The 12589-nt window shown below is 36.7% G+C and overlaps 1 protein-coding gene across 1 annotated transcript; it reads left to right on the top strand.

The window, feature by feature from the left end:
• The first annotated feature begins 3722 nt into the window (after positions 1–3722).
• Positions 3723–11423, top strand: LOC101600920 (zinc finger protein 345-like). Its single transcript, XM_045141312.1, has 4 exons — positions 3723–3845; positions 6252–6344; positions 8995–9180; positions 9265–11423. The coding sequence occupies exons 1-4, from the start codon at positions 3812–3814 to the stop codon at positions 11421–11423; spliced, it is 2472 nt and encodes an 823-aa protein (XP_044997247.1). The 5' UTR covers positions 3723–3811.
• The last annotated feature ends 1166 nt before the right edge of the window (positions 11424–12589 follow it).

Raw genomic sequence — 12589 nt, forward strand, 5'->3', positions numbered from 1 at the left:
GAATGAGTTCTCTGATGGATGGGTGATGGCAGGCAATGCAAGATGCCTGGAATTGTAGTGGAGCTGCTCAGTTGGTTCCATTTTTGTTCTCCTTCAGCTGCTGCTCAGCTGGTCCCTGCTGTCTTCTCCTTCAGGTTTCTTGACTTTTCAAGGAAGCTAGTGAGATTGGAAAATCCCTTCACCTGGATTCTGCACTTGCAGCTATGTGCTGGGTGGGTGAGTGGGCATGTGGATTGAGGCCACTGGTTTCTAGGAAGGATTCCAGTCAGCTTCCTCCTTTCTGGAAGATTTTAGTCACTCCTGCTTTTCTGCTGTGGTTAATACTTTGTATACATTCACTTTTTGGTAGAAGAGTGCTTTTTTTTTTTCCTGTTTATTTTCTTCCCTAGCTGCCTTTGGCATGGCTGCTATGCCACCATCTTGCCTGGAAGTCTTTACATTTTTCAATTAAAGAAAAAATATATGACCACATTGTGGAAAATTGAAATATCAAGATCAGTTACCCTGTAGCCGCAAAATTTACTTTCAGGGTCCAGATATAAGATTTGTGTTTAAATAATGAATGTTATGCATATTTAATCAATCATGATCAATGTTCACTTATCCATTCTTGTCTTAATTCAGTCACCTGTGTGTACTGGAAGGATCAAACCCAGGCTGTCTGGCTTCACAAGCAAGTGGTTGAACTACCTAGAGAAATCTCTCCTGTATCCCTGCATACTGTTTTGATGGATTTTTAAAATCTTCTTTCACCATTCTATACAGAAAGTTGGTAGGCCCAATATTGAGCAGCTCCTGTTCAGATAACATTAGTCTCTGCAGGGTCATGAATGCAATGACCATGTCCTATCTAGAAAAGAATGGTCCACATTATTCTCAACCATCGTTTTCACCTTGCAGTCTTTCTATCCCCTTACTCACTAATATGAATGATGGATTTCTAGGGTGTGTAGATAAAGTATATCATTCTTTCTTGAAAAAGAAAAAGCAATTCAGTTAAGTTCACTTCAATATAAAAAAATGCCTCACATTCATTTTGAATGTCAAGGCAATAGGGTCAGTATTTCTAACTGAGTTTCTCATGTAGGTCTGTGGTCATTATTCTTATAATTCATGTGAGTAGTCTAGTCTTTTCTATCAAACAGATATAACCATTGTAGACCCCTGTCTTAGTCAATCTAATTTTGAAAAGAGTTGCTTGGATAGTCAAATGAAATTTTCTTCCTGGAATTCTTAAAATGATTTTGGCATTATACCTATATGTTGTAGCATGTTAGCTGTTAACTTTACCACTGGGCTTTCCCTCACCTCCAGTGTTTATCTGTGCCATTTAAGTTAACCAACTTGGTACTGCAAAGATGGCTTAGCAGTTAAGTTGCTCGCCTGTGAAGCATAAGGACCCAGATTCAATTTCCCATTACCCACATGATCCAGATGCGCAGGGTGGTTCAAGCTCCTGGAGTTTCTTGACAGTGGCTAGAGGCCCTGGCCAGCCCATCCTCTCTATATATCTGCTTCTTTTTCTCTCCTTCAAACAAAATAAATATTTCAAATTAACCAGCCTGGTATATATTGTAAGGCTAAGCATCAGTCAATGAAATGATACTCAGGGCTCCTTTTCATTTGTGGTTAAAAGGTAGGTGGTCTTCCAGCTTGGTATGCTTGGTTATACCAGCTTTGTGATGTGTACATATTGTTCTGTGCAGAAATAAAGTTTGCCTTGACAAACTGTCTTCATTCGAGTGTTGGTCTCTCAATTTGTGACCCAGTAAGTGCCTGAAATACTCATAGCAGTATCATTTGGATTATCTTTGGGAATATGATGGACTCAGGGCAAATAATTATGTCATTTTTGGCATTGTGGTTTGGTTTAAGTTTCCAGTTAGAAGATAACTGCTATAAACATCAGGTTTGCAAGATTTGTTCCAAGAACATGGAACTTTGGATGGTGGATCATTGCTGGAGGAGGTGTGTTGTTGGTATTGGATTTAGGGCTATAGTAGACAGTTCCAACTTGAGAAACTTGCCTCAATCTCCTGGTACTGTTTTCCACCAGATGCTTATGAGAAGATGACATCCAGCCTCTGCTCTACTATCTTTTCCCTACTATCAAGAAGCTTCCCTTTAGTACATTAGGCTAAAATCAACCCCTTCTTGCCACAATCTTTTAGTCTGATGCTTGATCCAAGAATTGAGAAGGTGGCTACAGCACAAACTTGGTGCCTGTTGGATATTGCCAGGCACAGACTAGAGCCTTCAGGAGATGGGCCTGAGCTACCAGGCATGGCTAAGGAACCCCGGGCTATAGGAGACCATCCTTTCTCCAAGCCCAGCATACCCGAACTTAGGCTTTGCTCATAGGTCTGTGAATATTGGCAATTTGCCTAGGAAACTCCTTAACAGCCAGCAGCCTTTGCTCTCAACAGCTTATAAACCCATTTCCCTAACAATAAACTGAGCTGTTCACCAGGGTCTACTGAAAGTGTTCTTTCTGCAAGCGCTTGGCTGATCTCAAGACCCTGCTCTCTATGGTTGCCTGGAGGATCCAGGGACCCACAGCTGTCACCTGAACAAGGTCTCTCTGAGATGGGCCAGGAAAGGTGATGCTCTCCCAGAGTGACTGGGTGATATTGGCCCATGTGCCCTTCCTCCACGTTTTTGAGTGCTGGCAGGTTTCTCCTTTTCCTCCTTTATTTTCAGTTCACACCATTGCAAGGGAGCAGACACAATGACCTGGTAACTGTTGTCTATTTATGGCTACCAGTCAGTAGAAGACAACCTGCCCTGGCCCTGAATTTTTCTAATAACAGTGCATTGCTTCTGGGTACAACAATATCTATATCTAAAGTACCCTTAGGGTCCAAGAGAAGAGAAAATGTCCTACTTTATTACAAGTATTTGTAACATATATTTGAGCCAAGATGTTTCGGATTATGTGTGTTCACTGGATTGGAGTTGCATGGCATAGTGGCATGCACAGTGCAGTGTGCTTGTATGGATTCCCAACATGAACTGCAGTGAAGTTGACTGATGCAACATGGTAGACTGGTGGCAAAACACCTTTAATTTATTGTTTATAATATATTTGATTTTGAGTTAATATTTGGTTATTTGGAGAGAATCCTTTCAGTTTTGCCATATTTATTATGACCTCAACATTGATGATCAGACTGTATATGGAGTAAAACCCACAACTTTATTAAGAGCTTCTATTCCATGATTAGTGTTAGAATTGAACCCTTGGCCTTGTATCTTCTGGGCAGGCAGTGTACCACAATGTTGTGATACAAGCCTTAATATATGCCTTTCCATTCCATTGTATTTTCATTAAAAAAAAAAAAAAAAACAATAATCTTACACCAGGCATGGTGGCACAAGCCTTTAATCCCAGTACTTGGGAGGCAGAGGAAGGAGGATTGCTGTGAGTTTGAGGCAACCTTGAGATTACATAGTGAATTCCAGGTCAGCCTGAGCTACATTGAAACCCTAAATCCAACAAAACAAAGCAAACAAACAACAGCAACAAAATCCTTATTTTCTTGAATCATTATAACAATATATTGGAATGATATTAGTCTTGAGTCCTTTCTTCCACGATATAGCATATAAAATTTGTGTGTAGTGAATAATTCCCTACCAAGAGACACATAGAAGTTGATGTCCAGGTTACTAGTCCCTATTTTCCAGTCTTGGGTTGAAGAGAAATATCTCATTATAGCAATTGGTGTCATTTGAAGACGTCGCTGTGGACTTCACCTGGCAAGAGTGGCAGCACCTGGATGTTGTTCAGCAAAACCTCTACAGAGATGTGATGCTGGAGAACTACAGCAGCCTGATGTTCTTGGGTGAGCTAAATTCCTGTGAGCTTCTGAGTAGCAATTCCTTTCTTTTTGATTGATATGTATAGTCACTATTACTAACATTTAGTACTGTTTTGATATGTTACTCTTAAACTGACATACTTAATGGAACATATTATATCAAATAAAGTGAATTTACAGTACACATATTTATAATGACAAGATTCTGTCAGATCAGGCATTACTTGTGTGGGTAACACGAAAATATTCTAGTAGCTATTTTGAAATACTAATTAAGTGTTGCTTGAAGAATACTAACTTAATTCTGTGCTACACAACATAAGAAGTTATTTCTTCCAAATGTACCCAGTTAATTCTATCTATGTTCCTTCTATCCCTTTTCTTCTACTCATTTTCCATGTTGTAATTACTTGTTATGTTTTCTATCTCCATTATGTAAACTTGGACTTGTAAGTATAAGTGTAAAAGAACATGCAGGCTTTTTGTTTGTGTTTGTCATATTTCATTTATATCCCATGAATTTGTGGGGGGACTGAAATCACACCCATTTACTCCAGTTATAAAGAGATGTGAAAGCCCTAGGAAAATATTACAAATTCCCCCTTCTGAGTGAGCTTATTGGGTTACTTAGAAAGCAAATGCTTCTATGATACACAGTTTTACTGCCAAAAAAATCAAAACCATAATCTGATTTTATTGCTCATTTACACATTACCAATTGGAATATCAAGTGAGAAATTTATAGCATTTATTTCTGGTTGTTGAGTGTTGCAGCATTTTTTTTCATTGATACTGAAAATCTCTTGGAGGTCAGTAGAGCTGCTTTGATTTAAGTTGATGACAGTTCATAACCAGAGGAAGGAGATTTATTACTTCATATACTACCCTAGAATTATCTTCATGCCACCATTGTTAATGTTTTCTTTTGATTTGGAGACTGGATCTCACTCTACCCTAGGTTATCTTGGAGTGCAGTCTGTCACCAAGTTTGTCCTCAAAATCTTAGTGATTTTCCTACTTCAAGTACCCAATTGTTTGTGGTGAAGGAGTAAGCCACCACACCTGTATCCATTTCTCCTTAAGAGTCTTTTTTTTTTTCTTTCTATATGTATACATTTGACCTCCAGACAAGGGCATTTTTCTAGTCTCCCTTGTGATTTGTATGGACTAGATTTATTGCACTGATAATATCTTAGGCTAAAGTTTACCTTTTGTTTCTTTATGCTTTGAATTGATCTTAGTGGTTCATACATCCTGGAAAAGTGTTCTAGTACTAAACTGTTTTTCATCACTAATACTTGAAGAGTGATGGATAAGTACATTGAGGCCCTCTGTTATATGTAACTTTTACTTGTTACATTATAATCCTGTGTTGATTTGTGGAAATTTTTCTTTCTCTTCTGTGTGTGTGTGTGTGTGCACGCGCATGTGTGTGCATTTGTGTGTAAGGATATTCATGTGTTTTACTAAATGGCACTCTTCAAATTATTTGTGTTTCATTGTTTTCCTCTAGAACGTTGTTATTATATACATTCACTTGCTTAAGGGCAATTCTTATAAATCCCAAGCCCTTTCCTAATATTCCTTGTGATTTCCTCATTTGACTAAGGTATTTTTAAGTAGTGCAATTTTTGGCCTAGTTTTAACAATTTACTTGTGAGTCCTCTTTTCTGTTTTACTTTTTAAAAAATCTTTATTTATTTGAGAGAGAGAGAGAGTAGATAAGGCAGATAGACAGAATCAGTGTGCCAGGGCTTTCAGCCACTGCAAACAAACTCCAGATGCATGCACTACCTTGGTCATGTGGCTTGTGTGGGTACTGGGGAATCAAACCTTATTCTTTTGACTTTGCACACAAGCGCTTTAAGTGCTAAGGCATCTCTGCATCCCCCATTTTACTTAATTTTTTAAAATATTTAATTGAACTCTGTTCCCACAATATTCGTCTCTTTCTTTTTATGACCACTTTCTCTTATTTCCACTTATCACTAATGTCATTTGTCTTTCTAGTTTCCTTATGTTCCCTTTCCATTATTCTCTATTCATTTAATATACATATATTTTTAATCATTGTTTACAATTTTTGTTCCAAAATATGTGAAGCTGTGGTAGAAAGACTTTCACAAGTATGAGGCCAGTCTCAGGCTATAGTATCTGTTCTTGGCCAACCTTGGCTAGATTGAGTCTATATTCTAAAAAAGAAATCATTGTATTATATGTGCTGTTCAAAGTCACTTGAGGAAAATATTTTCAATGTCACTTTAGGCAAATATTCCAGTTAGTGAACAAACACCAGGAGTATAAACTGTCTCTAACCCAACTTTGCAGTTCATCTAGTAGAGATCAGTTGTAGAAATGCAGATTTTCTCTTACAAAAGTCCACCTGATATAACATATTGACACAATTTGTACATTATTTTCCAATGACAGGGAACTGTATGACCAAACCGTATTTGATCTTCAAGTTGGAGCATGGATTTGCACCATGGAGTGTATTAGAAGGATCAATTCAGGGGCTTCCAGGCAAGTAAATGCATAATGTGTAATATACTTCAGTGAGATGAGAACTTATAAGGAATTGTCATGATAAGTGGTATTACTTTGAAATTCTATTCTTTGTGTGATATTGAAGAATGCTTTCTTTTGCATTCCAAAATTTAATTCCCTGTTTAGGTGGTCTGGGAAAATGTATGTTAGATGTTATACTATGTTGTTAACTGGCCATTTTCTGTATGTTTCTCTATAATGCCATTAGTCACTTTCACTGCTGTGACAAAATCCTTAGAAGAAACACCTTAAGGAAGAAAAATATTTATACAAGTATACAATTCTGTAATGGTGGTTTTGCTTACAGTGTTGACACAAAGAAAGTGTTTAACCTAATTATATTTACTATTGCCTATGAAATTTAGAAGAAACTGAGAAAAGATAGCATCAGAGATCCCACGATAAGAAATTAGAATGTGTCTGTGCAATGGGCATTAGAATGTAGGTGACAAAAATACATTAGATTTCTGAAATATAGGAACAGTGTCAAGGATTTATAAATAAACATTTGGGACCTTGAAGAAGGAAAATTTAAATGACAATACAAATAAAAGTAAGAAATAGTCCATTGTCATGTTCTAGATGAAAATAAAATTTAAAGCCACAGGTACAACATCAGAACAGACAGTACAAAGAGCTCTTGTGTCAAGAGTGGTATCTCTAGTGTTATTAGAAATATGTGTTTCTTGCAGTTGTTAAGTCTAGATATTCAGATCAGTATGGCTATCACTCACTCTGTAACTGAAGACTCTCACTAGATAAATGCTAGAATTAATCATTTGAAATTTTTGAAACCTAAAAACATTCGTAATCCAGGGAGTCTTTACACATTAAATATTTATGTTTGGGAGATGGATAGAAGAAAAAATACATGATCTGACAGGATCAAATGGAGAATTGCTGATCAAGTTTTGCATTAGAGACTCCAAGGAGGGAAATTTTGGAGTTTGGTCAACCATATTGTTTATTGATGTTCACAGTATAGGGAATGTTAAGCCTATATTGATTATCTTGTTTGGCCTTTAGACATTCATTATAATGTCACATGTTTAGTTGTAAAATGACTCTGAAAATTATAAAACCGGGCCAATTATTTTGGTGGATCCTTCCTCTTACCACATGTACTTGATTCTTGCTTGGGCACTTAAATCCCCAAATAAGAATCCTTGTTTCTTGTTTTTTACTGTCTGATTGACAATGGAGACACCTTGTTGTTTTGCCTGTATGTGGAATAAATTTAGCACTCCTCCTGTTATGTCAATCTCAAGGTTTTCTAGTGGCTTTTTATATGACAATAAAATTTTATTTGCCTGCAGACCTGCCATTGATATTACTTGTGGTTCCATCCATCAATGCATATATACCACCAACATCAACAGTGAGCACATAATGACTATATCAGTCTACAGATTAAACCACCATGACTTCTGTCAACAACCACTTGTAGAAAGAATATAGCTTTACTCCAATTTGCTCTTTTCTCCTTATTTTTCAGCTGTTTTTTGGCATTAACATCTTTGTTTTCATTTTACTCATATTGTGACACTTTTCATATTCATATTTTACTCTTTATTTTCATTGCTATTTTCCTTTTATATCCTAATGTGGTTTGTTTTTCTTCTTTCTCATACAGAGGTTTTTCTGTTTCATCATCTTCCTTCTTGTTTTCTCCTTCATTCAGAACAATAATGATTGAAAAACATGTTCATCTACTATTATAATTAGGTATTTGTATTAAAAAATAAAACAATCATGTCCACTGGGGAGCTCACTAAGTGTGTTAATATCCTTTTTGCATAATCATGAGTTCAGATTCCCAGAATCAACCAGAATACTGAGAATCCCTCAAATCTCATAGGGCATAATTATTGCCTATGCAGTATTTTACAACAGAAGGCATTTTTAAACAAAGTTAAAGGCAATGACTGGCAACCAAGCTTAACTTATTATCAGAAAGCAAGCATTTGTTCACATATTTCCAAATTCACAAACAGATATTCACATGTAAACATATAAAAATAATAATAAAAATCATGAATATGTACCATGGAGAAAGGTGGTAGTAGAGAGACTACAACCAAAAAATCATACCTTATGTTATTGTAGTAGAATTTGGCCCTAGTCTTTGTAAGTAAACCAAATTTCTATAGAGAAAAACATCCAGTCAACATATGCTAACATGATGTGTAAACACTTAGGCAAATAACCACCAGTGGAAAATAAGAAAAACTTTTCTTCATACCTAATAGGTTATTTCTCTGAAAATTAAATTGTTAAAGAAACTTTATCCAAGAGAATTGCTGTCTTCAAAAAAAAATTGGACCACATCTTATTGAGGAAGCAAGAAAACCAAACAACAAAGAAGTCATCTTGCTTAGAATTCTCTAATAAATTCTGCTAAATAGGAAAGAATTTGCTGAGCTTGCATTTTGTTGTATAAGACATGCCCCATGTCAAGAAACTCTCCATAGGGAATATAAAATAAGTCAAATGAAAAGCTGTATTAATATAATTATTGTGTGGCATCTTTTTGTAAATTGTAATACTTTCCCAAATAATAGGAAGCCTTGTGTGTCAAATTTTTCTTTAGTATTTTGAATACATTAAGTTTCTTTTTATTTCTTAGAATTAAAAACTCAACAGAAAATGCACTGGATAGAGACTGATGATTTTAAACAATGCCAGAATACTGTTTACCAGAAGTTACATCAGACTTGTTATCAAGGAACAAACACAGGTGACAGGCTGTATGAATGTAGGACAACCTTTATCTCTAAGTCACACGTCACTAATCATCAGGGAACTCAAGCAGGTAAGAAACCTTATGACTGTAATGTGTGTGGAAAAGCTTAACTCACCCACTCACAACTCACTGTGCATTATCAATCTCATACAGGTTATAAGCCATATGAATGTAGCAAACGTGGGAAAGCTTTCCTGTCCAAGTCACATCTTAATAAGCCATATGAATGTCCTGCATGTGGAAAAGCCTGCATTACAAACTCAGATCCTAATAAGCATCAGAGAAATCAGACATATGAGATCCCTTATGAATGCATTGAATGTGGGAAAACTTTCATCTCCATGTCACAACTTACTAATCATCAGATAACTCACACAGAAGAGAAATCATATGAATGTACTGAATTCAGAAAAGGCTTCATCCACAAGTCACAGTTAACTAATCATCATAGAACTCACTCAGGTGAGAAACCATATAAATGCACTGAATGCGGAAAAGGCTTCATCTATAAGTCAGTTCTTACTATGCATCAGAGAACTCACACAGGTGAGAAGCCATATGAATGTATTGAATGTGGGAAAGCTTTCATCTCCAAGTCAAATCTCATGAGTCATCAGAGAACTCACACAGGGGAGAAGCCATATGAATGTATTGAATGTGGGAAAGAGTTCATCTCCAAGTCACGTCTCATGAGTCATCAGAGAATTCACACAGGTGAAAAGCCCTATGAGTGTACTGAGTGTCAGAAAGCTTACAGCTGCAAATCATACCTAACGATTCATTGGAGAATTCATACAGGTGAAAAGCCCTATGAATGTCCTGAATGTGGGAAAGCCTTCATCTCCAGTTCACAGTTCATTAATCATCAGAGGACTCACAAAGGTGAGAGACCATATAAATGTATTCCATGTGGAAAAAGCTTCATCCACAAGACAGATCTTACAAATCATCAGAGAATTCACACAGGTGAGAGGCCATATAAATGTACTGAATGTGGGAAAGCTTTCATCTGCAAGTCACATCTTAATGTGCATCAGAGAACTCACACAGGTGAGAAGCCATATGAATGTACTGACTGTGAGAAAGCCTTCATTTCCAAGTCATATCTTAAAAGGCATCAGAGGATGAACACAGGTGAGAAACCATTTGAATGTCCTGAATGTGGGAAAGCCTTCATCTCCAATTCATACCTCACTAATTATCACAGGACTCCCAAAGGTGAGAGACCATATGAATGTATTCAATGTTTAAACAGCTTCATCAACAAAGCAGATCTCACAAATCATCAGAGAAGTCACACAGGTGAGAAGCCATATGTATGTACTGAATGTGGGAAAGCTTTCATCTACAAGTCACATCTTAATAGGCATCAGAAAATTCACACAGGTGAGAAGCCATATGAATGTACTGACTGTGGGAAAGCTTTCATCAGCACATCAGAGCTTATCACGCATCAGAGAACGCACACAGGTGAGAAGCCATATGAATGTACTGACTGTGGGAAAGCTTTCATCAGGAAGTCACATCTTATTACGCATCAGAGAACGCACACAGGTGAGAAACCATATGAATGTCCTGAATGTGGGAGAGCCTTCATCACCAAGTCACAGCTCACTAATCATCAGAGGACTCACAAAGGTGAGAGACCATATAAATGTATTCAATGTGAAAAAAGCTTCATCCACAAGGCAGATCTTACAAATCATCAGAGAATTCACACAGGTGAGAAGCCATATAAATGTACTGAATGTGGGAAAGCTTTCATCTGCAAGTCACGTCTAAATGGGCATCAGAGAACTCACACAGGTGAGAAGCCATATGAATGTACTGACTGTGGGAAAGCTTTCATCAGGAAGTCACATCTTATTACGCATCAGAGAACGCACACAGGTGAGAAACCTTATGAATGTCCTGAATGTGGGAAAGCCTTCATCTCCAAGTCACAGCTCACTAATCATCAGAGGACTCACAAAGGTGAGAGACGATATAAATGTATTCAATGTGAAAAAAGCTTCATCCACAAGACAGATCTTACAAATCATCAGAGAATTCACACAGGTGAGAGGCCATATAAATGTACTGAATGTGGGAAAGCTTTCATCTGCAAGTCACATCTTAATGTGCATCAGAGAACTCACACAGGTGAGAAGCCATATGAATGTACTGACTGTGGGAAAGCTTTCATCAGCAAGTCACGTCTTAATGGGCATCAGAGAACTCACACAGGTGAGAAGCCATATGAATGTACTGACTGTGGGAAAGCTTTCATCAGGAAGTCACATCTTATTGGGCATCAGAGAACTCACAGGTGAAAAGCCATGTGAATGATCTGAATGTGGGAAAGCCTTCATCTCCAAGTCACATCTCACAGAACAGCAGAGAACTCACACAGGTTAGAAGCCATTTGAATACTGAATGTGCAAAAGCTTTCATCTCCAAGTCATGGCTAACAATTCATCAGAGAACTCATATAGGTGAAAACCCTTATCAATGTAATGAATGAGGGAGAGTTTTGTTTGTAAAGTAAGACCTTAGGAACCATGAAATAATTCACGTGACCGTTTTAAGTGTGGTAATAGTTTCATCCTCAAGACAAATCTCACTCTGCACTAGAGAACTCACAGGTTTCAAGACATATGAGTGTACTTAATATGGTAGAGCTTTTCTTGCCAAGTCAGATCTTTGTAACCATCAGATAATTCATAAAGGTGAGAAGCTATATGATGAATTTATTGCTAAATAAAATGCTATTAAACATTACAGAACACCCAGGTGAGAATCCATATGAATATAGTAGTGTGGTAAAGTTTTCATCTTCAAATCACAGCATACTATGTATCACAGAACTCACACTGGAAAACCATATAAATAGAATGAATCTGGAAACACATTCAACTCCTAGTGAGTATTAATGTAAAAGATGTGAGAAAACTTTCTGCCTGAAGTCACAACTCAGTGTGCATCTTTAGACAGGTGAAAATCCAAATGAATACACTAAAAGTGAGAAAATCTTTTTACTGAAGTCACAAGTCAAGAATTATCAGAGAACACACACAGGTGAGAAATAAATTTAATATAATAAATTTAAAAAGGTTTCTTGTAGAAGTCAAACCAAATATTGTATTTGAGGATTTACATAGGAGAGAAAACAGAATATAGATGTAACTGTTGAAATACATTCATCTCCCAGTCAGAGATCAATGTACATCAGAGAACTCACACAGATGGAAAAACTATGTAAATGTAAGAAATGTGTAAAGGCTTTTATCTGTTCATCTTACACTAGTATGTATGAGGGAGTTCATGTAACTTAGAAATCATATGAATATAATGAATGTTGAGAACTTGCAGATAATATTCATGAATCTGAAAAGCATGCATTTTGTTCTTTAAGTCATACTCTAGTGAATTTCTGAAAATATATCAATTTTCTTTTTTTAACTTGGATGTGGGAAGTATATGGATTGATTTAGGAACT

This window comes from Jaculus jaculus, unplaced genomic scaffold, assembly GCF_020740685.1.
Source record: "Jaculus jaculus isolate mJacJac1 unplaced genomic scaffold, mJacJac1.mat.Y.cur mat_scaffold_36_1_2353498_arrow_ctg1, whole genome shotgun sequence".
Lineage (NCBI taxonomy): Eukaryota > Metazoa > Chordata > Mammalia > Rodentia > Dipodidae > Jaculus > Jaculus jaculus.